The following is a 27,605-nucleotide window of genomic DNA, read 5'->3' on the forward strand; positions in this document are numbered from 1 at the left end:
TGCCGCCAGAGGATCCCTTGCCCCATAGCAGTGCTGTGCTGTGCTGTGCTGAGAGTGTGTGGGATGTGAGTGAGTGAGTGCACTTGCTGTGTTCACTCCAAAGTTCACGAGGTGTGGTGGGTTGATAGAGTCACTTGACAGGCAGATCCTACTGTTGAGTAATCCTCCCGGCGTTACGACGTACCCAACAGACGTAGCACCGGTTGTGAAAGCGAGGAGGAACAAGTTCCGACACCATTCACCAGGACACACACACACACACACACACACACACACACACACACAGTTTGCTTAGTGTAACTCACCCTTGGTTGGTGTACCACCCTGCTCATCCAGAGAAGCCCCTAAAGGAGTCCTGCAGACACAATAGAGATATGTCAACCTCCCAGTACACCAACACACACACACACACACACACACACACACACACACCCCAACAGCCAACATGTCATACCAAGACAAGCACCATAATTTACTCCGGTTTCATTACACAGCCCACACTTTTAACGACACCACACACCCATCAGGTACTATCGGCGCCACTCCATATCAACTGTACCATCACAACTAGCACTGTCACTCAGACTGACACACACACACACACACACACACACTCCTTAACTTGGCTTTCCCTCTCAGAAATACACATAGTACACATTCTATATAATCCTAAACGACTCCACTGCGCAAACACCGTTAGACAGCTGTCCTGCATAGTGGCCCAAGTAAACTTACAATCCGCCACGTTCATACTCTCCCGTCACTTTCATGAAGTCAGATTCTAACTCTTCAGCGTCTGGAAACGTGTGAAAAAAACAGCAACCCATGAAACAGTCTTTTGAGGCTAAAAATAACTCGACGGGGCAGAGTGACACGTTACACAGACATTACCCAATCCCAACATGGACACACAACTATCGACCAAAAGCCTGGCTAATAAAAAAAAAAAAATTGTTTTTTAAAAAAGACGAAAAAGCAGCAAAATGACTGTAGGGGTGTAGGAAAGCCTATGCACACTCCTCCGACCTGCTTCCAAACTCAAGGCGTAAATGAAGTTAGCTGACGGGGGTGAAGGACGGCCAAAAACCAGTCCGTTCTCTCCTGTTGAGCTGTTGTGGCCCAGGTGGGGGATTTTTGAAACGGTGAGATATTTGACTAAACAGACAGACCTGGTCCAGTTTGGAAGTCCTGGAAGCCAAGAACCAGGATGTGTGAGATCTTGTTTGCTAAACTCCTCCTGACCTTCACTAGCTACATTAACCGTGCTAAGGAGCCAGCCTGAGCATCCAAGAGAGAACCCATTAATAATCCAATGGAAGAGCAAGCTCAGAAATAGAAGTGTCCAAGAAAAATGTCGAGTGACAGAATCGACTGCTTTTTAGAACTTTTCGCGTTGACGTAAAACATGCAGGCGAAGAGTAGACATAAGCCGACAGCAAAGAGGGCCAGAATGCTCGTGGCCATCTCCAAAGGAAAGCATAACAGTGGTCTCCAAGCTACGCTGTTCTGCGGCGGGAAGCATTCATCGGCCACTCGACTGAGCCAGGAGAGTGTCACTAAATCACACCTTGTCCCGCCGTGAATGAAAAACAACGCAACAACAACAACTAGCATATCAAGGAGTCGAACAGGAAGAAGACATACAGGCACCTTTCAGGCTTCAATACACACTTGGCCCAGTGTTAAGGAAGACTGCTGATAATGTGGGTTTCCCAAACATGTTTTACCGTATGCCTGTATTCACAGTGAAACACGAAATTTACAGTGCCAGAGGCGAGCTCTGAATGTAAATGAGAGTCGGGGGGAGAGAGAGATGGGGAGGAAGAGAGAGAGAGAGAGAGAAAGAAAGAAAGAAAAAGAGCCAGAGAGGAAAGGGAGGGAGGGAGAGAGATGGAGAGAGGAAATGAGAGATAGATGTAGAGAAGAAGAGACAGAGAGAGAGACAACCAGACAAAGAGAGACAGAAAGTGAGAATGAAAGGGAGAGAGAGAGTGAGAGAGAGAGAAAGATAGAGTTCTCCTCGCCAAAGGCTTTAGAGAATCGCTGATGTTCTCACTGTGCACTGAACCCGTCTGCCTGCTTAGTATGCAAGTGAGACCATCAACATTGTTCTCTTCATTTGCATGCGAATGTATGGAGTTGCATAATGGTGCACCACCCTACCTGCAGTCTTCAAGCCAGCTTGCTATTTTGTTGTTCCGACCTAAAAAAAAAAATAATAACAGTGAAGGAAAAAATGGAATGTTAAAATGAAATCACCACAACATGGACTATCGTATGATCATGAGCAATGCAGAGGTCTTTTTATTGGCAACAACGTTGGTCCTGCCAAGTAAAAGTGGGTGCTACCACTGTGCAATCTGAACTCGTACTCTGGTGAGAAGAAAGCGAGCAGTAAAGGTTGTTTATTGAATCTTAATCATTTTATGGCGGCTTGCGTGGAGCTGTTTCAAGAAAGCGGTCGAAAAGCCAAAGCCACTGTAATCTCAAAGCTATTCCCTTCTGCACTTCATCAGTCTGTGCTTACACAGAAGAATTTTTGCTGGGGCTCAGCAGAGTGCTGTAAAACGGATAACCCTCCGTGTGTTCTTTTTAACCTCCTGCTTGGTGTGTGTGTGTGTGTGTGTTAAACTGTCAGGTCAAATTCAAGCCCAATGGTGTATGCGTTAAGAGAGTGGCAGGCATATACTGAATCATCTCACCACTTTTTTTTTTTAATATAATTTTTTTATTGAAAAACCATGAGTATTTACAATGACTTTATACACACAAAACAGCCCCCACCCACCCACCCCGACTGGACCAACACAACAACAATGAAAATAATAAAATAATAAAGGAAAAGGAAATGTTTAGTTACAAATGTCTATGAATAGACACACCTAAGTAAAATTAAAACACAGATACATGAATAGGGTTTCAATTAGGGACAACATGACTTCAAAGCTCTGTATGACCTATTAAATTATGCCTTAAACTCTATCTCTGAATTCTTACAGTATTTAGTCCATCAATGTGTTGGGAAGCTCTTGAAGACTACCAAAGTATGTCAAAAGAGGTTCCCAGACTGACTGAAATTTGTCTGACCATCTTATCGCAAATTTTATCTTCTCCAAATGTAAGAATAGCATTACATCTTTCAACCATTGTGCTGCTGTGGGTGGTATATTAGATTTCCAATGAAGCAGAATTTGCCTTCGTGCCAGCAAAGAAACAAATGCTATGATGTTGAGTTGTATCTTGGTCATGCTTGTTTCCTCATTTCCTACACCAAATAATGCTATCATTGCACAAGGTTGTAAAGTGACTCCAAGGACTTAAGACAGCACATCAAATATTTCAGACCAGTACCCTGTTAACAAATGGCACGACCAAAACGTGTGTCAAATCTGCCACATTAACATGACACCTGACACAACTATCAACATTTGGATAAAATGAAGAAGTCTTCGCTCTACTCCAATGCAAGCGGTGAACCACCTTAAACTGGATTAGACTAAGCCTTGCACAAGAAGTACTATTGTTCACTCTTTTCAGAGCTTCAGTCCAAGTATCTTCAGAGATTTCAGTGGCAAGTTCTTTCTCCCATTTAAGTTTGATCCTGACCAGCTTGGCATTTTCCATTGACATGATCATTGTGTAAGAGTGTGCAGTAAAACCCCTCAACCAAAAAAGGAACTTTCAAAACTGAATCTACTAGTGACTCATTAGGAAGGCTAGGAAACTGCGGGCTATGGATCTTAGCAAATTGACGCATTTGAAAATAGCATTTGACGCGTTTGAAAACAGGTCATTTTGTTGGAGGTCATATTTGGAACGTAAATCATTGAAACTAGAGAAGGTTCCATCCACATATAGATCACTGAACCTCATGATCCCTTTTCTATACCATGCTACAAAGGTGTGATCCCATTTGGCGGGTAAGAAGTTGTGATTGTTACACAGCGGAGTATAAGTCAGAAAAGTTTCCCTCAGGTTGTTCTGCCTCCTAAACTGAGACCATATTTTGAGAGTAGATATTAACACGGGGTTGGATGTAAAATGTGATATCTTCATAGGAAGATTAGACGAAACCAGGGCAAGGAGAGATGATGATATGCATGACATGCCCTCCATTTCACACCAGTCTATACCTGGAGATTGAATCCAGTACGCTATTTTGTGGACATTTGCTGCCCAGTAGTAGCTTCTAAAATTTGGCAGAGCCAACCCGCCTCCAGCTCTTGGACATTGTAAGAAATCTTTACTAATTCTAGGGTTCTGACCACTCCATATAAATTTAGATATTATTTTGTCAAGCTTACAGAAAAATGATTTGGATAAGAAGATAGGAATACATTGAAACAGAAATAAAATCTTTCTTCACGTTCACGTTCATTTTAACACAATTCACTCTGCCTGCTAAAGTCAGATGCAAAATGTCCCATTTTTGTAAGTCTGATTTAAGTTTAGACACGAGTGGGGCAAAATTTCCATCAAAGAGGTTTTTAAATGCAGGGGTTATGTTAATACCCAAATATTTGAATCCTGATCTAGAAATATGAAATGGCAGAGCATGATCTGGGATTTGCATAGCTAATTTGTTTATAGGTAAACATTCACTTTTTGATAAGTTTATAGCCCGAGATCTGACCAAAAGTATGTAACACTGAAATAATTGTATTGATACTTTTCATTGGATCTGATATGTAAAGCAACATATCATCTGCATATAATGATAACTTCATTTCCAGTCCCCATCTACTTATACCATGTATTGAGGGTGTTGATTTGAGGACCAAGGTCCATATTCACAAAGCCTTTTATCTTAACATAGGCCTACGGATTGATGCAGTATCATTGCAACATTATTAAATTAATCTGTCACCATATGCCTACGTTTGCAAAGAGGAGAACATTTTAATTTGATTCACAGTGAAACGTTACATTTAATTTACATGTTGACAATGAGTCGTTTTGGTTGTTGTTGGTGGCGTTATTGCATCCCTTTTATGCCTACAATGCAGAATTGTTCCCTCGCGGTTGGAAGCTCTTGTTGCCGCATACGCATTTAAAAAAATCGCAACGTGAAATGCCGCAAAAAGCGGTTTGTGAATAGGTCTTAGTGAGTTAGGAGTCCTCTTGACGTCTTTTAAGCGGTCCCAGACTTAGGTGCTACTTTTAGGTCTAAAATGCTTTGTGGATTACTTTTAGTGAAAAAAATTAGGAGTCCTAAAGTTAGGAGTGACACGCCCATTATTTTTAGGAGTTGCTCCTAAATTCGCCAGTTAGGAGCTACTTTTAGCCTTAAAATTCTTTGTGAATACGGCCCCAGAGCTAATGGTTCTATTGCTAATGTGAATAATAAAGGGCTCAATGGGCAACCCTGTCTGGTACCTCTAGACAGAGAGAAACATTGGGAGCGCATTTGATTTGTAATAACTGAGGCTTTAGGGGAGGAATAAAGCAGTTGGATCCAGTTGGTAAATGTTTTACCAAAACATTTCTTTACATTTCTTTAAAACAAAAAAAAGAAAATCCCATTCAACGCGGTCGAAAGCCTTCTCCGCATCTAATGAAACCACAACTTCTGGGGAATCATCAGATGAGGGACTATACAACACATTCATAAGCCGTCTAATGTTGGAAAATAAATGCCGCCCTTTGATGAAACCTGTCTGGTCAGTTGATATTATATGTGGTAATGGTGTTTCCAAACATGTAGCCAATAATTTGGGCAGTATTTTAATATCAGTGTTTAAAAGTGATACTGGTCGGTATGATCCACATTTTGAAGCATCCCTACCCGGCTTTAACAGAAGATTTATGGATGCTTCATTAAGGGAGTCAGGCAATTTGCCCTGTGACAATGCATCAATAAACATATCTAATAGTAGGGGGGTTAGCCGATCAGATAATTTTTTATAGAAGTCAATTGGAAAGCCATCTGGCCCTGGGGATTTTCCATTTTGCATGGCTTTGCAAGTGCCATCGGTTGATCTAGATACTCCTTGTGGTTAGTAGATAGTGTGGGGACTTTAAAAGGTTTTTAAAAAAGTCTGAAACAGTGATGTGTCTTTCAGTGATTGTGAGTTATATAAATCAAAATAGAAGTCCTTAAAAGTAGCATTTATTTTTAGGGGGTCTGTTGTGATTCCACCAGTTTCATCTTCAATTTTTGATATAATCTGTGCTGCTGACCTAGATTTAAGTTGATGTGCCAAAAGACCCCTGATTTTTCTCCATGTTCATAATGCAATCCACGCGATCTCATAATAAGTCGTTCCGTTTCAGAAGTAGAAATTAAGTTAAACTGAGTTTGTAATTATATTCTCTCTTTATAAAGAGATGGACTTGGAGAGGAGGAATATTTACTATCTAAATCAGATATGGCATCCATTAGCTGCTGTTTTTGTTTCTTTCTTTCCCTATTACGATGAGAAGAATAAGCTATTATTTCTCCCCTAAGATAGGCTTTAAGTGTCTCCCATAGCAGTGATGGGGATACAGAATCCATTTTGTTAGTTTCCAAAAAAGTATTGATGGCTATACCTATTGAAGTGCAGAATGTGTTATCTGACAGTAATGTGGTGTTAAATCGCCACTGTGGACGACTACTGTAGTTTTGTTGAAAATGAAGATCCATTAGTATGGGGGCATGATCTGATTCTACAATAGCAGAATACTCAACCTTCTCCACTGAATTCAAAAGTTTCTTATCAAAATAATCTATTCTGGAATATGTGTGATGCACGTTAGAAAAAAATTAAAACAGTTTACTCTGAGGATTAAAATAGCGCCAAGGATCCACACGTGGCTGAAAAATGGCTGAAAAATTCTGAAAACTTACAAGCCATTTTAGAGAGAGTTTGCACTTTAGGTTTGGACCTGTCCAAGTTTGGATCCATAACACAGTTAAAATCTCCCCCTAAAATCAACAGCTGGGTGTTAAGGTCTGGTAGCTGACAAACAACCCTTTGCACAAATCCAGCATCATCCCAATTAGGAGCATATATATATATATATATTCACCAGTAATACAGGTATATGAAAGAGTTGCCCAGATACTATAACATAACGGCCTTGTGGATCAGATATATAGCTAGATGAAGTGAACTGAATTCTTTTATGTATTATTATTGCTGTACCTCTTGCATTGGTGTTAAAGCTAGAATGAAATATTTGCACCACCCAATGTCTCTTTAAGCGTAGTTGATCTGCATTACGTAAGTGCGTTTCTTGGAGAAATGCAATATTAGTTTTCAGATTTTTTATGTGAGAGAGTATTTTACCTCTTTTAACAGGGCCATTAAGACCTTTAACGTTCCACAACGTAAACCTGACGGTTGACCCGCCAACATCATGGAGATCATGCTTGTTTGTGTTTATGTTTAAGTTTAAATTAAACACGCCAGCGAGATAGCTCGCCCCTACCTTCAGTAGGCTAGCCTATTCCCAGATAAATTCCACGCAGTGTTTCGTTTTTGTTTGTGATACAGGCAATGCTTTCAAGCCCTGTGTTGCTAACATACCTAGGCTGTGAAACTAAGGTCTAGCTAGCCTATTGGTGGGTTTAATTGAATTTGAGTAATAGGATACGCAACCATTTACATCTGGAGATAGTTTGTAATTCCTGTAGAGCTCACCAAAATTATAGAAATGATACAAGACACTTATCTCCTATAATCCAAGATAGATTTTCTTCGAGTTTTTGAGCATTTATTTTACCAAATGACATGGAAAACATAATTCATTTCATCCACATATTCTTATGCGCCATGCACAACAACGCTACTAAGTTAGCTTAAAACCGTGAGAATCAAGCAAGCCTCACGGGCCGTCACGGCATTAAAGTGACAGGCACTAAATTCGACTTGCACAGCACCAATACAGTGTAATGACATGAAAGAGAAGTCTTATAGTTTATACAGTGCTGTGCAAAAGTTAAGACACCCATGCTGAAATTGACTAATGGGAGGAATAAAAAACATCTTTTGCCTTTTGTCTTAATGCCTTAATTAAAAAAAAAATAGGACATCAATGATCTTTTAATGTATCATGTATCGTAAATACGTAAGGACATTTACACCTCCCACCTCACCCGCAAGCCGACCACAATTGTGAGTGATGCAAGTCACCCCGCTGACAATTTGTTTGATCTACTGCCCTCTGGGAAAAGGTACAGAAGCCTGCGCCCCCGCACCACCAGACTCACCAACAGCTTCATACACCAGAGGGGTATTCCAGAAAGGAGGTTTAACAAACACTGAGATAAAACTTAACCTCTGGGTTGTCTGAACCTGTGGCGACTAAACCCGAGCTGTCGGTTCCAAAACACCGGTTACCAGTTAGTTCAATCAACCCTGTGTTAGATAACCTAGAGTTGTGCGCGTTCACGGCGAACTTATAAAGACATCATCTATTGAGAGTCGAAACCATGATTGAAACCGGCGAAAGGAAGAGCACCGTATTTTTCAGAGGCGGAGTAGTCGAGGCTTACGAGGAGGAGAGAACTGTAATAATAATAAAAAAAAGCAATACTTAAGCGCCTGCGTCCGAGACCTTGCTTGGCAGAGAATAGCCTAACTGACCGTGTAAATGTGTATGTTTAAGATAGCCTATTTAATGTCAAAAGCACAATGAAATAGTTCACTGGACATCACGTATTGTATTGACTGCTTTCAATGATGCTTTCTTAAACTAGCCTACCTTGTCACAGATTGAGTGGGCCATAGAATTCTTTGAGAATCCCAAATGCAATTTTCTATTTTAACGCGGGTTCTGCAGCTGTGGGCCAAGTTAAACTTTTGCGCTCAATCATCGGAAGGGTGAATGTCGGAAGGCATGGGTAGCCTATTGGACACATTTCGGTGCACATTTGGAAAATTTAATAAGTGATGCTGACCTGCCAGTTGGTGAAACTACACTTTAATGATCATCGTGGGTTTGTGTCCAGGAAACGAATGAAGTTGCGCAGGAACTGCTTTAGCGCAAGGCAAACTTTACGCACCAACCGACAGCTTGCCGATATGCTCTGCGTCTCCAACACTACAAAAACTCCCAGTCGGAGAGCGTGTGTAGCCTATTAAAAAAATATTTTATCCCAAATGCCATCAGCATTCTTAACCAAACTTAGTGACAACATGCATACCTGGCTGAGCTGTACAGCTATTTAAACTTATTTATTAATTTTCTATAGGCTGTTTCCCCTTTTTTGTACTGTACTTGTTTTAATTATATCTTCAATGTGTCTGAGATGTTGTTTGTCCATCTGTCTGGTGAGCCAAACACAAATGTCCACTATGGTGTAGCCAAGGCTAGCTAGCCTACATTAAAGATTTATTTTATTCTATTCTAATCCACCATGCGTAATGTAGGGATGGAGAATGCTTTTTAAGTAGGTTATATTTAGGATTCAGCTGAAAAACTTGTTTGGAAAAGAATGGATAGGCTAGTCCTATCATGTGATGTCGTGGTCTTATCACCCTCTCACGGTGAATTGCACGGATGAATATTACATGATTTTGTGCTTCTTTGTCAATCGGACCTTCGTCAAAATGAAACGCCATTGTGTGACAAGTGTAAAAATAGCGGCCTGATTGAACATGCACTGAAATAACCGAACATAATTGAACATAACCTGAACAAAACCTACCCCCTACCAGGTTAAGTTCAGAGCCTATGTTACCATAGTTACTTACATAGCCTGATCATTTTTGAGCTTTCTGGAACTGAAATCCCAGGTTTACCGTTTACTCTGGGTTTACATACCCAGTTCAGTTCAGAGCCTATGTTATCATAGTTACTTACATAGCCTGATCATTTTTGAGCTTTCTGGAACTGAAATCCCAGGTTTACCGCTAACTCTGGGTTAACATACCCAGTTAAGCCAGTAAACCTGCTTTCTGGAATACACCCCAGGCTGTTAGGATGCTGAACTCTCTCCCCCCTCCACCCTCAGCTACATAACATCCTGGACTTTTGGACCCAAAATGGCTGCCTTGCACTACTCCACTTGCACTACTCCACTTGTACACTTGCACACTTTGCAACTTGTTGTTGTTGTCCTGAAAACACTTCTGAACACACTTCTGCTGCTCTTACATAACTTGCACCACTATGCCACTTGCATACTAAGGTCAAACAGAACTACCTCATCCATTTATTGGCCTGACTTTTGCACTATTATATTGACTGTCTACTGTATGCACAATTGCACAATTTCAACCCAATTTTGCTGCTCTTATTTCTTCATTGTATGTGCCTTCTTATTTTTACTTTTTATATTGTTTACTTGAATGTTATGTTTGTCTGTGGACCTAATTGGTAAAATATGTCTTGTCTCCACCGTGGGATAGTAGGAAACGTAATTTCGATCTCTTTGTATGTCTTGACATGTGAAGAAATTGACAATAAAGCAGACCTTTTACATACAAAACGTGTGTCATGCCTTGATCTAACACCATTAAAGTCAGTAATAATACACAGTGAAATCCAACAAGTTGACAATGACAAACAGAACTAGAATGTAAAATCCAGCCTACCCCATTATCCCCAATAAACCCAACCCCTCCTATCTCTGCTAAATTAGCAGCACGCAGGATTCGTCCCTTTTCTAAACGCTTCCAAAAACTCGCTATCAAAAACAATACTCTCTAGAGAGCCCCTGAGTTAACATAATAGTGAAGAAAACTCCTATACACGGGTTTCCCGTTTACCAACAAAACTAGATGCGCGCGCAGCCTTGAGGCAGAAGTCGCTTGGTGGCCGTCCACAACGTTATAAACTTAACCTAAATAGTCGGCTGCTGTAAGCTACAATCGGATTTTTTTGTATACCCCTGTTGTCTCAATGATAATAACATCTCATTTCAGACTATATTTCAAAGTTTGACGTTCATTTGTATTATTAATATAACATCGTATTTTGTCATTTTTGGCGAAGACATGCATTCCGTTAGGGATATTGAACATATTTAACATTCTCTAACTATCTTGATTTCGAATTGGTGCAGTTTTCAGCACAAAAACTCATTTTATTCTTTTGCTCTTTTGCATTGCTCTATGCTGTTCTATGGTGCTTTCTGCCTCTTGGTTGCGCACGCATGTTTTCGTGACGTTCCATAGAAATCCATGTATACATTCAAAGTACTTATGAACAAGAACAAAACTAAAAATACATAATAATAAAATTAAAATAACAAACTGAAACATGCCTTAACAGTTCACGGCATACCATAAGTGGAGCCTAGCCCCGCAGTAGGCTACTTAGTGCTAGTTCGTCTCAGATGTAGCCATTAGCTTACTTTACCCGGTGTTGGTGAATGGATGTGACATTCATATCCACGATACTGTGTCGCGGTGTGAAAAGGCAGAATCTCGACACACCCTTTCTAGTGTTTCACGCAGTGCTTTGCAGCTTATGCGGCCGCAAAAGCAACCCACATCTCCCGCTTTACTTATCGGTAGCCTACGTTGTCCAAAAACAAACAAATAAATAAATAATAATTTCATACCTCTCCTTGCTTTCATTGTATACTATGTGTGCAACTTTACCAAACAGTATAGAAGTACAAGTCACCAAGTTCTCTTCATCAATTTAATAAGGATTCAAAGTACTGTAAACCCCTCTCCTTGCCCCGCTCTCTCTCGCGCTCCCTCCCTCTCACTCTCCCTCCCTTTCCTGCTCAATGAACACGCGCGACTTAAATAAAACATTCACAATCGTGAAAGCAATGACGCATAGAAGACGACTAGCTAAATTACTATTAAATCCGCTTAGCATCATTAGCATGCTGCACATATTTGTTTAAAACTCTTGCATTGAAGTTGACTGATCATCTCAATACCAACGTTTCCCAAAAGGCCCTGTCCCAAGGAAAACAAACACAGATGGGGAAACTGAACAGTCCAATCAGTAGACTATGATAGGCTAAGCTAGCCAACTATGCTACTTTGTTTACAATATTTCCAGGCTTCAACCAGACAGCTGAATTAAAGAGGTAGAGTTGTAATAAAAAAATAGTAGGCCTAGGCTATAGGCTAATCTGCATAAAGTGTGTGGTCATAAATATCAGTCATTGAGAAAAATATTTGTATATCAGGATATAAAATAATAGATATATTATATTGTAATCCTCTGGTGTTCTAAGGGAGGCTATTAAAATGTTATTTAATAAAATGTCTACCCCCCCCAAAAAAAATAAATAAATAAAAAAATCGAGATTCATATCGAACCGTGGGTCCAAAATCGTGATACAAACCGAATCGTGAGGTTGGTGTATCGTTACAGCCCTATGCGTTAGTCCTCCTGTTCGATAGAGGACTTTTTGAGAGTAGAAGATCTCGGCATCCGCTGGTGTTTCAAAAATAAAAGTTTCCCCTCCATGGGTCACGCGTAAACGCGCAGGGTAGAACTCCCTGAATTGAACTCCCTTCCGATAGAGAGCCGCTTTGACGTTCTTGAAGGCTGCACGCTTCTTGGAGAGATTAGCTAAGGTCAGGGTAAAACCTCAGTGTATTACCCTCGTATATTGCGTCTTTCTGCCTTGACCAACGCATTACTCGCTTTTGGTCTTGATATCTGTGGAAGGCGACGATTATGGGTCTGGGTGACTGACCCTTTTTAGGTTTCTTTACCAGAGCCCGATGTGCGCGGTCCAGTTCAGGCGGTGTAGAGAATAGGTTCTCCGTGGTGTCTTTCAAAAGTGTGGAAACAAATGTAGCCATGTCGTCCCCTGTTTCACTATCCTCTGGCACATTTATAATACTAAGATTTACTCTTCTAGACCGGTTTTCAAGGTCATCAACGCGATCAACCAGCGTAGCATTCAGAGCTTGCAATTCCGTGATGCTTTCTCTGCCTTGAACAGGGCGTCAAAGTTTTCGCCTGTTGAAGTCTCCACCGCGGTGACTCTCCTTCCCAATGTGTTCACCATTTCGTGGAAGTTTACTATGGATGCTTGGATTGGCGCCAGAGACGTTTTAATCAAACCTGCCATGTCCTCTTTCAGATGTTCGCGTTGTTTTTCCATTTCTGTCGCCAACATAGCCAGGTCATTAGCCTTAGCAGCATTCGCCATGTTAGCTACCTTGCCACTTGGTCTTAGGTTGGGCTTTTTCGGCTCAGTATCTTCCTTTGGCATGTTCCAGCAACAACAAAAAATAAACGAATGAAACGATTTCTTACATGTACGTTCGTGTAGTAAGGAGTTTTAAGGTAGTTATGACAAAGTTCTCAGGAGACTCTCATTCGCACGTCTTGTTCCTACATGTCCCAAACCAGAAGCCATCTCACCACTTTTAACTCCCTGGAGTTAATTATCCCAAACAATTATCACCACTATTTTTTTTCTCCTTCCTCACCACTCCCCCCCCCCCCCCCCAAAGAAAAACCACAGCCCTCCTACCACGTACACATTTTACAGCAAGCCTCCGATTTGGGGAAGAGGCTTTAGTCAGTTTGAGGTTTGCCACTCCAAACACCTGGGGAGCACATGTTTTCCTTTTGCTCATCAGTCACCAGCATGAACCCATATGAGCACACAGTGTGCACGAGTAGACCACCAAATATAACCCATACCTCTACAACTCACCTAAAACATTCTGTATATAAAGCATCTACCATCTGATGTGTACATTTCATCACAAGCCTTCAAGAAAGCTGCTAGAAATTCCAGCACCTTTTGGGCACAGTAGCAACTCAAGCTGAGCAGAGCAGTGTAGTCACGTCAGAGTGATCGCCTCTGTAGTTCATCACAGCTCAGCATAGATCTGTGCAGTGTTCTCCAAACCTTTGTTAAAGCCAGAGAATGGATATGTTCTACGGACTGTTCTCCAAATATATCTAACTAGAGCCTGGATTATGCACTGTGTGCAAGTGTTCTCCTAACAGTCTGGACATATGGTGCCATGATCTCCAAATATATCATACCGGATGCTGCCCTGAAAGTGTTACGTAGCCATATTGTAAAACCCTGTAAAGACAAACCGCCTGGAGGAAGCAACGCCTTTGTTGGTGTTGTGCGGGTAAAGGGACTTACCTGGCTCCTTGGCTGCGGAGGGCTTCTCCTCCATGGGCTCGGCAGCGGGCACTGGCGGGCACTCTTCGGAGCCGCCGTCGTCCTGGGACTCGGGGGCCTGCCAGGAGTCTCGGCTCTTTGCCCAGGCCCTCCTCTTCATGGTGGCATCCTTCCATGGGTGCTCATGCTCGCTCGGGGGCTCGCACTGCTCCATGTCAGTCTGCGTTCTCCCGCCCTCACTCTCTCTCACCGTCACACACACACACAGCGTGTGTGTTACTGCAGTAGGGGGCAAGTCACCTGGGGAGGGTAAAGAGGGATAGGAGTACAGGCTCAGCATCATATGACAGCACAGGCCAGAACATTCCTACACACACACACACACACACACACACACACACACAAACACACACACACACACACACACACACAAAGAGAGATTGATGTATAGTTTACAGAGAGGTGCTCTGTTTCATCACATAGGCATGTAGGGAACCATTGGTGCGAGTTGTGCATCCTATGAACTGACTCGTAAAGTCAACGTGTTATTTATCAAATACTTATGTGGGTAAATTTTAGTATGTCACCCAACAAACTGTAAAAAAAACAGAAGAGTACAGTGGCGGAAAAATTCTCTATAAAAACACACTGAGCTACTGTGTTTCTGCTGCCTTTTTATGGCTGTATACTAGCTTACATCCCAGACCCACCAGTCTAATGAATGCTCACAGGCCTAGCCAAAGTTGCTAATCGGTAGGTTTGGGAGGATTCCAGGTGGGCAGTTAACGTGTTGAGGCCAGTCTGAATACTATGAGCTTAAAGATATCGTTTTTGACGTTTATTTGCTGCACTCTTGCGGCCATTCAGCAGCCTGGGCTGTGCGGTCGTAGCCCCTTTCTTACCGTTTTCCAAATAAAAAACAGAAAGCAGCTAAGCAACCAAGTCTATATTTGCAGTAATTTAGGGGCGTAAATGAGCGGCTCATCATCAAGTGGCACAGTCCTAGTATGACAAACTCTTGTGTATGCAGGACAGATTGTAGTAATGATAATTAATTGTACTGTAAAGTAATAAATTAGATCTTAAAAGCCCTCAAAAATGAAATGAGATCAAAACGTGTGTTTTGGGTCCTCCTCCCACGGAAGATCTAACTTTCACGTTCACAGATTCAAGTAAGCAGGAGGGAAGCCTATACTACGCAATGAGATAAGCGCTGTGTTGAGCCAGTGGTGCGTTCAAATTAGGCAAACGAGCAGCACAGGAGGGAAAGCGCACATTTACAGGGCTTGTTATTGTAAGCACGTGGTGAGGCTCCTAACTTAAGAAGAACGAGAAGAAACTTTTTAAAACTGCAACAAGGATGAGGTCCATGGGCTCATCTTCAACGAGTGGTTGTTGGAGAAGAGGACTGTTCAACCTGGGTTCACTTATGTGCTGAACATATAAATAAACTGGCCTTACTTTCCCTTTGCAAAATGGAATTGGTGAGTCTTCACACCATTATTTCTTTCTCCTGAAGTTTATGTATGAAATAGGTTTCCAGATTCCACTCAGATGGGGAAGTAGCTACAAGGATTCCAAAGTTCACATTTAAGAACAAGAGAAGAAACGTCAAGGTAGCAACAGGTCGTTACATGCCTCCATTGGGAGCAACAAGGTGATCGTTAATATAACAGCTTTTATTAGCCAATTATAACATTAACGTGGCGCAGGAGAGGATATTCCCATCCTGTATTAACTCCTGTCCTGTATAGACTCATCCCCCTTACCTGTCTGCCACACAGATAGTGTAGTGGGCGATAGATGGTGTTCTTATAATGACACTGTTTACCAACGAAACTAGACTATTGTGCAGTATCCAAAGCACAATAGGCCAACTATCACATTAACAACCCAACCCCCCATCCACACACACCCAAGGGCAACTGGAACTTTCAACTTTACTGGTAAAATGACGCGTCCCACTCGAGTCCTCACAGAAGACAAACCTTCAGATGCGTAAGGCATAACGCACGACGAGGTGTCCATTATCAGAAATAAATGGACGACGCGGAGGCGTGAACCGCCCGACGTGAAGTCCATTTATTTCTGATAATGGACACCTCGTCGTGCATTATCCCGTTTATACCATGGTCACTTACGAAATAAATAAATATGAAATCAATTATTAATACTAAATGAGTTTTAGAGCTAAAACTTGTTTGTTTTTTCAGCTGTTTATCGCAACACTCTGGAATGTTGATAAGTCACAGCTGAGCGGACTAACTCAGGTGTTTTCAAGCAACGTCATAATAATTTTATAGGTGTAGTATATCACTTTTTAAACGACACCCTTTTCAACCTAGACCATGGTATAAATGTCAATAACCAACTGTAACAACAGCATGCACAGTAACTTGCATACAAGTCAAGCAATGCACACCACATAAACAATACAAAACAAACACATTAGATAACCTCTTACCTAAGCAAGTATAAAAAAACACAAGCAACTGAAAACAAGCAACAAACAAACCAATTAAAGTTAAGTGCACTAATCACTGAGGGCACGTCGGCAGCAAATCTAATAGAAAGCAATGACCCAGCAAGAAATGACCGGTACCTCAGTGCTGGTCCTGCCCACAACACAAAGGGATCTACAGTGAGAGCAGCGGGCGCCTGGGAAGCCGGACAGTGTGGCGGGATCTCAGTGTGGGATGGATGGTGGAGCTAGAAGTCAGAAAACAAGTAGAGCAGGAAATGTCTGTTTAGCCGAAAGATTACAAGCTGGTGCAGAGTCATTTCCTGTTTTTTGGGCCCCGTGCGCTGGCCGTTCTAAAGGGAATCGGACAGGGGGGACGGCGCGGCGGCCAAGTGGGATGGATTTATCATTCAAGTGAATGATCTCTCAAGAGGCCCAGGCGGAGGCTATTATTAGGCCAGGCCTATTTTCAGAGAGCCATTTTCATAAGTAAGCAGGAACTGGGCTTCCAGAGGACTAGTAAATACAAATGAAATCAACAAAGCGAGTGGGGAGGGCCCAGACGTGGCATGAGAGCGGAGACAGAAAATAAAGACAGAAAAATAAAACAGCTGTCAAACATAAGTGTGCGCAAGCTTGCGTTTGCTCAGAACCAACATCGCCATGTCTGGTTCTAGGGTGGCCGCGGCTGAGCGGGTGAGTAAGTCAATGCGAGCGGGATGCCATGCGTCCATCCAAGCGTGACGCCTGCACACTGCCCTCCCTCTGCGGTTTCACCATGCTCCGCCACACACACACACACACACACACACACACACACACACACACACACACACACACACACACACACACGGAGAACAGATAGCTCCCACAGAACAGCGGTTACGCAGCGATGCACAGGCTTGCATGCCACCACAAGATTGCATAGGAACAGATCTGGCTCGTTCTCAGGCTACACCAGTGAGTCATCGGGAAACAGTCTAATGATTATTCACACCGTGATCTTAGAATGGAGTCCTCAGTGTTTCCTCTAGGATTTTTTTAAGCAGTGGGGGCAGGCCTGTCCGAACCCCCCCCCCCACCGTCCCCCCGTCCCACGGAACTGACAACTGACACTTCGCTGCAACACAAACAGTTATATGTATTCACCTCTATTCACACACAATGAGGCATTATTTTCAGTTGTGATTGAGCTGTATATTTGAAGAATCTACAACAGGTCTGCACAATGAATTTTCAAAGGCAATTGCGACTATTGTGCGTCTGCCCCATTTCTGATACCGTGGGGGAAGAAAATTAAACCGTGGGGGACCGCCACTATCAAATCAACATAGAGGAAACACTGACTCCTCAATGAACATCAGTGCTCGCGGGAATTCTGGGCAGAAAGCATACAGATGGCCAAGGGTTTAACCATCAACATCCACATCACCTTAGATGGTTGCTGGAGGATTATTTAAACTGAATAAGGCGCACGCACGCATGCACACACTCCATGAGTATTAAAAACTGGTACATAGCAAGACCAAGCAGAGTGGCCATTATAATCTCTAACAAGCTAGATCTTCTGGAAAACACTCTGGGCAAACCTCTGGTCTTTACCAATATGCATGGAAACTTTTGACATACAAACAGATGTCTTTGTGGGGGATGCTCAACAAACAACTAAAACAGACATTGCCTGTCATTTTCTTTTTTCCATGACACAAAGCCACTCCACACTAAACATTTACTGACGTTCACGAAGACAAAGATTGTAAACAAACTTCTTTGTCATTGTGCACAAGTGTGGCACAGTGGAACATGACAAGCTGAGGTGGGCCGCCCTTTAACAAGGAGTGTTGCTGTTTAGTGTCGTAAACACGGGTGAACCCCCCCCCCCTCAGTCTTACAGCCCCATATTGGACCTGTAGTGCCGGCCACCACTGTAAACAGGCCCATCACAAAAGAACACAGCCTGCTTTAAATGGACACAGGCTGCAGGGAGATGGATGAAGAGCGGTATTGTTTTAATCTAAATAACTGTCAGGCTGCTCCACGAAACGTGCGCCACTTTACCACTCCTGCTGCTGCTGCCTCAGGATGAGCGATGTCGCTAGCATTAGCCCCCCTGCCCCTCCCACCTCCTCTCGCTGCGCGCGCAGATGGAGGAAGCCATAGCTCTCCTGTGCTTCAGACGGACGCAGGGAGCAGATGTTCAGGATGCAGACATAATCATCCAGATATCATGTTATTCAACTAAGCCCCCCCCCCCCCCCCCCCACACACACACACACACACACACACATGTATACACACACACACGTATATAAACACACACACACACACACAGCCTCCACCTACATCATCCCCCTTGTGGGGCCACAGTACAGTCCAGCTGTTTGCCTCGTGAGGAGCAGGAACACCAGGGCAACATTGCGCAACACTGCACAAAAATATACAGAGTGGGTACAGGAACCAACACAGCAGGGAGTCCTTCTAATAGGACAGGCCTTTTCTCTAGCAGACCAGAGAGGAAACAGCGAGGCATTAATCATGTTTCAGCCTACACGGTCATCACTGTCAAAGAGTGATAGAGATTGGAAAGTCATGAGGGGAAAATAATATGTGAAGAAAGACAGAAGGTGAGAGAGAGAGAGAGAGAAAGAAAGAAAGAAAGAAAAAAAGAAAGAAAGAAAGAAAGAAAGAAAAAAAGAAAGAAAGAAAGAACAACAGATAGAGACAGACAGACAGAAAAAAAGAAAGAGAAGTGTTTTTCTTTCTGATCACCTGACAGGAGGTGTGTCAAGCAGGTCAGAAATGTGTTGTGTCCAAAGCATTAGGTGTACCCCTGGAAACTAAAGCCTTGCCTCAAGCGTTGATGTTATTACAGAACAGGAACGACATTGGAAACCAGAGGGGGCCTTTCTCTCTCTTTGCCCAGAATAGACTGTAAAAGCTTTCGACAAGAATAGAGTGAAAAAAAAGAGCTTTGAACACACTGTGACACTGTGCAACACTTCTGTTTTCTTTCCTGGATTGTCTCTAGTTCACAGGAATGGAGGCAACATTGGCAACAGTGTCCATGACAAACACCTGGATGTCAAAGCTACAGACAGAGGAACAGCACAGCGTACCACCCACTTTTGACTATCTCCAAATAGACCAAATAAACCTCAGGATGAGTCAAATTAAGCACAGAAACAAAACCTCCCGCGGCCCTAAAATCGCTTTTCAAAAGGATAACTATTTTTAGGGCTCTTTAGTGTACCCCCCCCACACACAAACATAAACTGGCCTTGACCCCTATCTCGAGAACCAGGATGTCCCAGTTCCCACATGTTCACTGCCAGATGGGGACCAGGATGGAACCATCAATTGTGACAAAGCCAATGTCCCAACAATTCTGCTTAACTTTCAGACATGACATTACTCTCACACCCATGCCTTCCCAGAAATAAATTATTTACAGATGCAGACACCAATGAGAAACTACAAACACTCTCAATTTTCACATTCCGAGTAAGAAAGTGGTTTCAGCAAGCTGATTATTATACAAAACTGATGGTAGTGATTCAGAATTTGGCCAACAGGATCAAAATACTTTTGAACTTCATTTATTAAATATATTTAGACAATAGACTAAAATGAATCATGTGGCATTTCTTAGAAACAACAACCCTTTGCTAATCTACTTCCAACTTCCAACCAGATATCTATTAGATCAGAGCTCAGATTCAAAATAGGGCTTAAAAGATCTCCAACTCCCCTTTTGCATGCAACAGAAACCACACCTGCTACACCTACTTCCCTGTAGGGGAAATATAATACTGGGCTCTCTTTAACTGCCCCACTGCACCGCCACTCTGACTGACCGTAGTCGGGTTCCTGGCATCACGAGTGGCTGCTGCCATCCTGGCCTGTCAGCAGCCATGGGAGTAACGCTCCAGCACACACTAGCCGCTCCATTGTGGTATTGTTTCACAAGGTGAGGTAAGGAGAGGCACAGACAGGGTTAGGCACCAGCAAAAAGGGCAGCTACCTTCCTGTGCCACACCCCTCTGGAGTCCCACAGGGACCAGTCCACGGACCTGAGCTAAAAAGCCCCTTGGAGAGGTGAACTTTCAGACGGCTAACGTTTCATAACAGTAACGGAGCTGACGTAATGCTCACTTCAAAGCAACAATGTGAGCTGTTGGACTGCACCATGGAGCTAAGCAACCGAGCCAGGGGAAAGGAGACCTTTGTAATTCCAGCTGGAAAACACAACACTGCTTGTGCCTGTCGTTATCTTCCCAATCATCAGCAATTTAATCAGCATCAGTGCCGCAGCAACATAGCCAGACGCTTGACACCAAGTGCAAATAGACCCAAACAGACGACCATTATCGTAAGGACTTTTAGCACATCCACAACCTCTTCACAAAGCCAGACAGAGATCTGAGTAGTGCAGTAACAGAACAGTGAGGCTTTCCAGAGCTTAAGCCCCTGTCAGACATCCTCAAAAAGAAATTATGAAACGCACAAGGTCTGCATACACACATGGACTGTGAGTGTCAAGACCCAAGAATCAATTGGTAATGTCCCTGAAAAAAATCCTTTATTTTGGATATGTGACAGGCTGCTTACAGCATCAGCACTTTTGTTAAAGCTTCTCCTCCTCCTGGCACCAAGACCATTTCCGCTCAGGCTTTAAACAGCGTGGCTGTGAACAACTGGGGTTCGACAATAAATCTAAAGAAGATCAAAATCATCCCTATCTCCCAGACAAAAGACATAGCTATGTGTCTGAGTGGGCATGTGCCTGTTCTCTTCAGCCATTGTGTTTGAAAGTGCTAGAAGTTATACCTCTCTCTACTGTCCGACAGCATACATAGATTTAAACCTGAGCACATAAAAGTGCCTCTGGTTGCATAGTCCTCCAGTTGTAATAATGGGTGAAAAGACGTGAAGCTCCCATTCCTGAAATTATAGGGTAAAACAGAGAAAGACTTTAATTGGAAAAAGCCAGGGTACCACTGCCAGATATCACCACAACATATGCTAAAGGAATCTGACAGAGTCCTGTGCCAAATGTAGGGGAACCTATGAAAGACTATGTCCTTGGACAATAACAGGCCCATATTTTTCTTCTTCAGTGAAAAAGGGGCTTTTGTTGGACAGCAAGAACACTCTTTAAGCCCACACAGAAGGCCAGAGAACACAAACTGTACTCTTTGGTCAAAGCCACAGGCTGATCCTTTAGATCCTTCCAGGTTGTTTGCTTTGCTTTTGGGGGTAGGGGGGTGGGGTCCTGCAGCTCTGTGACACATTTTGTATTCAGGACAAAGCATTACTGGCCAGAGGAGAAAGACTCCAGAGAAGATGTAATGTGTAAGGGTAATGAAGACAAGGTCAAAAGACCCGTTAAAATACTGAGTTCCAAGTTTTAAACTAAATACATTGACTAGATCATCATGAAGCTGACGAGATAATTATATACCCTCAGATAAGTAAGAGGTTACTATGTGTATAGGTCCAGCATAGGATTCAGAATATACAAAAGCCATTGGAAACTCAGCATAGAACACCTACAGTTGAGAGGCAAAGCACACCCTTTCATGGCTAAAGGAACATTTAGGCCAAAGAGCGATGACAGAATAACACCCTTGCACAGACTCATTTTCGAGCCTGCTTCTCTTGGCTGATCCAACATGAGGGGTAAAGCATCTCTCCTCCACCCCTTTAATAGACCAGCTGACACTGGAACAGACCTGACATGAACCTGAAGAACCCCCACCAGATCCGGGCCAAAACTCAACAGCCACCAAAAAAAGGGGTGAACAAGTCCATCATCATCATCCCCCCCGTCCCAAGGCTGCCTGTTGAGGCACACCACCAGCAGCAGCAACAGCAGGGACACGCCATGTACCAGCATTATCATAACACTGTTTAATCATTAGCCCGAACAAGGTCAGTGTTGCCCAGGGTTTCAATTTGAGCAACACGAAATAAACACACAAAGCGCACAGAGTGAATGTCCAGGGCCTGCAATAAAAAAAAAGCTGAGGCAAATGGTTACAAAACGCTCCCATGTCATATCCTGTGCGAGGCGGAGAAACCCAAACGCATCACAGCACACCGTAGAGAGAATAAGGTGGAAGGATAAAGCTCTGCTTATTGATGTTGGATTAGTGGAGTACAGAGCCAAGTGCTTGAGAAAACAAACGTGTGTCAGTAGTGCTGAGCGAGCGGCAGGAAGGTTCTGAAGCTCACTGGAAAGAGTCCCAGTGCTGGGTGCTTCACAGAAAATGGGCTGTAAAATAGACCTGTGAGACTGTTAAACCACTATATGTAAGGTGTATAGCCAGCAACATATGTGTGCAGTCTTATGTTTAAAACATGAAAAACTATTGTCTGACATAAATTCTGCTGAGGCGACATTTATTTTGTGGATAAAATGCATGCTGAGTATGCATGCATATGAGATCCAAACTATCTGATACTTACTCATTACTAAGTTGTTCTGAATAAATTTCTGGATGCACATACTCTGTTTCAAACTGTTACGAAAATGTTTATACATATAGAAATGTAAGCATTCCACATAACCTTGCCAACAATGTAAGTCTAGTGTGCTCAGTTGAATCCTGGACAGATGCAAGAGAACATTCTGTGGTTGGAACAGCCACTTTGTAGAAAAGTGTGCGCATGCACACACACACACACACACACACACACACACACACACACACACACACACACACACACACACACACACACACACACACACACACACACACACACACACACACACACACACACAGACGAAACACACACACACACAGACAGACACACACACACACAGACAGACACACACACACAGACACACACAGATACACACACACACACACACAGAGACACACAGACACACACACAGAGACACACAGACACACACGGTTAATTTAGCACAATTTCTCATCCTCTCATATCCATTACGCACACTGCCTGTTTCTGTCCATCTTGTTGTCCATCCGCGTCGGACTCTGGCAGGGATGATTTTGGGGGCTGTTTGTGGGACTACAGCCAACCTCATTTCCTGTCTCCGCAGCCTCAATCCCCCCTCATAGCCCGGCATGTATTGTACACCCTGTCTTCAATTCAAAGCGCCTTACTGGCATGGCCATTTTTTAAAGGAAACAGTGTGTTGCCAAAGCTTGGAACATGCAGAAATAATGTATTGTAAACATCAACGCAGAAAAACACCAAATCATGTAATATGTGTGTTGTTTGAGTATAAGCACTACACTTCCACTTGAGAGGCATTTATCAGTGTGAACTAAATGAATGTCTGACTGCTGTGTCTGCAAAACTAAAATATGTCTAGTCATTTATCTATCTATCAAGGCATGAGTAGTGTCCTGCTAAGGCCAAGACCAGTCGATTTCCCTTCATTCTGAATAAACTTGACCTGGGGAACTCTGTGATGCTATGGCAACACAGACTTCCTCTCTTCCTGTAACAATAATACTGCCCTGAACACTATGTTGTGGACTTGGCGGATCTGATACGGGGGGAATATAAAAAAAAAACTGAGATTACATAAAATACCTGGCTTGATTCTGCAACTTGGACTCCAGCCAAAACTAATTTAAAGGCCAATGGAATGCAAAACAAACAATCAGCAAAGTTACACAAAAAGTGGCTACATTTATAATGATTTAGAAATTAAATTAAACGAAATATTTAAAATATCTACATACACTCCAAAAAAGGGATGGTAGGCCTGCAGAAGAGGCGAGGCCCTACTAACTTTTCCTGGTTAGAAAAAAAAATCCACAGACATGATCGTAGCTTTCTTGTTTGACAGGGGAGTCTCTTCCTCTCTCTCTTCCTCTCTCTCTTCCTCTCTCTCTCCCTCCCTCTCTCCCTCCCTCTCTCTGTGTGTCTCTCTCTCTCTCTCTCATCATGTGAGGGAACATGAATCCACCCATATTGGCTCAGCAAACACCCCAGACGTTAAGTCAGGCTGCTGAGCGAACACCTGTAGCCTATGCTCTTATCTACAGGCGCACTGTGTTCCACCCTCAGTTTGCACAGAGTATGGGCTGCCCTACTTTTCAACATCAACCAGCAAGAGTGGAAAATTCACCGTGGGGACAAAAAAAAAAAGGGGAACGCATCAGAAACAGACAACTGGGCCCCTGGTATATACACATGTCACTGTCTTTAGAAGTTTAACAGAGACGGCAGGGCTTTCTCTTTGCGTACATGCTGACTGATGTGAGAGGAACAACACTTCAAAATAGTTTACAAAGAATATGCAAAAGAATGCCACAGATTAGGCAATTTCCTTAACCCAGACTACATCAGAATGGGCCTATTATTAGAACATTCTATTACTGAGTGATGACTTGCAGAGTAACAGGAACGAGGACAACAGCAGGCTGATACCAAAGTGGAGGTGTGACATGTTCTAAAAGGAATGTTAGAGTTACAGTAACTCATGAGAGGGATCAGTGTGTTTTAATTTCAATGGCATGGTCCCACTGCTGTAATATGCACCTGCTAAACCCACCTAGCACGCCCAGAGAGACAGAAAGAGAGAGATAAGCCGAGAGAAATAGAAAGTACAGTCGCTGGAGAGAGAGAGAGAGAAAGAGAGAGAGAGAGCTTGCCAAAGATAAAATCCATATTTCACCCATCGGTCTAGGTGTGCATAACCTATGGATGAGGCACCTGCTCCAAACGGTTTCTCTCATCATGATTGTTCCATGTCGACATAAATAAGCGAATTAACGGAATGAGCAGAATCCTAGATTTGATGATAATGGTTAAGCAAGCCGGAGGCTACTGTCTATAGCTTGCTCACTGTCTGCGTTCGTAAATCATACTTACCACGGCCATACTTTGTCTAATCTTTCAAGAATGTGTCTGACATACACATTGACACTGCGCTTCTTTACTAATGCTAAGAAACTGAGGCTGTGATATAACGCTCATATCAGCTGATATCAACTAACACACTACCTGTACTACGTAAGCAGCATGCTTCATACAGCCAACACCCTTCACCCACAGGTAGACTTGCTTGCTTCATCATCCAGCTACGATGAAAAAAACAAGACAATACCAAACAAATGAAGGAATATTTGTTGTTTCCATGTTAACTGCTGACTGAACCCCTAGCCTAATTCAGTATCCTACAAAGTACAGAAATGTGATGAGTCATGTAGATGAACACGGTAATAAAGTTACAATTTGCACCTTGTCTCGGTTGTAATTCTGTTGAAGTGCCACACTTCTACAGTCAGCAACGTACACCATGACACAAATGCAACATGTTGGCAAGGATAAGCTAGTTAAAACGACTATGCATTCCACTCAAAACTTTTCTCCATTTACTGTTTTCTTACTCCCAAGTTCAAACTCAGTGCCCTCCGCATGCGTCAAAGAAAATCTGAGTGAATCCTAGACTGACGCAGATAAGATCAGATTGTATGCGCGCCTATTCTATTAACGCATCGCAATTTGAATGACACTCACATGAAAGAGAATTAACATTTTCTTACCATTGTAACACTAGGCTACTGTGTGGAGTTCTATTGATCAGATTCGGTGCTGCTCCGTGTCATCTGCCAAACTTCACCGAACTTCATGGAACTGAAAAGCTTCCGCTTCCGGACAAAGTATAAAGTAACATAACAAGGGCGAGTGTGGAAAACAGAGAGGACTCCTCCACAACTTTGACCGTCCTGAAACCTGCTGGAGAATAAGATAAGTGCAAGAGGAAACCGGACCAAAAGTTGCTTTTCAGCCTTCAAAGTAGCCCGTGCTCGGTGTCAGGGTATAAATATAGAACAAAATGGTGATTAGGAAGAGCATGAAACAACATGTAACAAATCAAATTCCAAACAAAGTCCAAATGTAGAGATGTTAGTTGTGTGTTTTGCTGTTGTGGTAACTGACTGTTTCTCATCATGGATTAAGGAAAAGGAAAGAATAACTCTAAGGAGTGACAAATGTAGCCTACATGCACTGTTGGACACGCATTGTACCCCGCATGCTCCCACATTCCAAAATGCGATCAGTGATCTTATTGAAAATAAAAAAAATATATAAACAAAATGATATATACAAATAAATAAAACCGTAGACTACAGTAGGGTAATTTCTGAATTAACCAGACTATTACGTAGTCTAAGCAAACGTTTTCCCGTTTGTTATATAGAAAACCTTTTCAGTATAGTAAGAATAGACTTATGTATGGTGTGGTGTGCTATTATTTTGTAAGTATGACGTTTAAATTTGAATTTAAGGGATGTATAAAATTTGCAGATATGTCATTTAACCACACGAAGGCGCCATTGTATGCCATATCTGTTTGAGGCGCCCCTTGGATAAACATTCGAGGAATAGGCCTACATCCTCTACTTGTGTAAGAAGACTTGTGTTTTCAAGATAATATTCCAAGCAAATTGAATGATCTGATGTGGGGTAAAAACATCTTAAATTCCTAGATGAATAGCTAAATAGGCTATGGGCCAAATTCGTGATTGCAACATTATTCCAATATTATTTAAAACCCAGGGAATGTAATCAATGATCATCTGATTAAATGGACCTTATCGGTTTTATATTCTACACACCTCGGTTTAATTTCAACTTCAAACCAGAAAATGGTTGCAAAACAGATGGAGCATGTGCATTGTAGTCAATGACAACCATTCTAACATTTCCCATGAGGGCCAGGGCCGGTTCTAGCCTAATACATTTGGGTGGGCTGGTAGAAAGTTTGGGTGGGCAACATAGCAAAGCGGTCAAATTGGATCAAAATTTACTTAAACAAACAAAACACAAACACAAAAACGGGACTACCTAGCCTGAGTTGCTGCAACCAACAATCAGTATTTCTGAGACATGTTTTTAAAAGAAGTATTTCAAATACAAAATAGTGTGCTGTCATTTGTATTTTATTTTATTGAAGAAAATGGCTTCGTATTTTGTATCAAAATACTTTATAGGTGTGTATTTTTGTAGTTTAAAAATACTGCCAAATATTTTTAGTAAAACCAATAACCTACTTTTGGTGATGTGATGACATCATAAAAGTGCAAAATAATGAATGCAGCCTCTGACTGGTGCTGTATAGTAATTTCCCCGGAGTTGTTGTGAGCAGAATATTGA

At 42.4% G+C, this 27,605-nt stretch overlaps 1 protein-coding gene across 5 annotated transcripts in view; it reads right to left on the reverse strand.

Moving 5' to 3' along the window:
- itprid2 (ITPR interacting domain containing 2) overlaps positions 1-26,106 on the reverse strand; it is a 48,383-nt gene extending 22,277 nt beyond the window's left edge. Inside the window, exons 1-5 of one of the 5 annotated variants that reach the window (XM_076264268.1) lie at positions 25,991-26,106; positions 16,602-16,708; positions 14,021-14,299; positions 2,164-2,203; positions 306-355 (exon numbers count right to left, since the gene is read on the reverse strand). In XM_076264268.1, coding sequence (XP_076120383.1) covers positions 306-355; positions 2,164-2,203; positions 14,021-14,213 — 283 coding nt within the window. In that variant the 5' untranslated portion in view covers positions 14,214-14,299; positions 16,602-16,708; positions 25,991-26,106. Of the gene's footprint in view, positions 262-305; positions 356-735; positions 953-2,163; positions 2,204-14,020; positions 14,300-16,463; positions 16,485-16,601; positions 16,709-25,990 lie in introns of those variants that run through there. The other 4 variants (XM_076264267.1, XM_076264269.1, XM_076264270.1 and 1 more) reach the window with 4 other exon arrangements.
- Between the last annotated feature and the right edge of the window lie 1,499 nt (positions 26,107-27,605).

The sequence above is a fragment of the Alosa pseudoharengus genome, unplaced genomic scaffold (assembly GCF_046254945.1).
Source record: "Alosa pseudoharengus isolate Yale_2024_CS ecotype anadromous, Long Island Sound unplaced genomic scaffold, YU_APseudo_1.1 YU_APseudo_1.1_scf_3, whole genome shotgun sequence".
NCBI lineage: Eukaryota > Metazoa > Chordata > Actinopteri > Clupeiformes > Clupeidae > Alosa > Alosa pseudoharengus.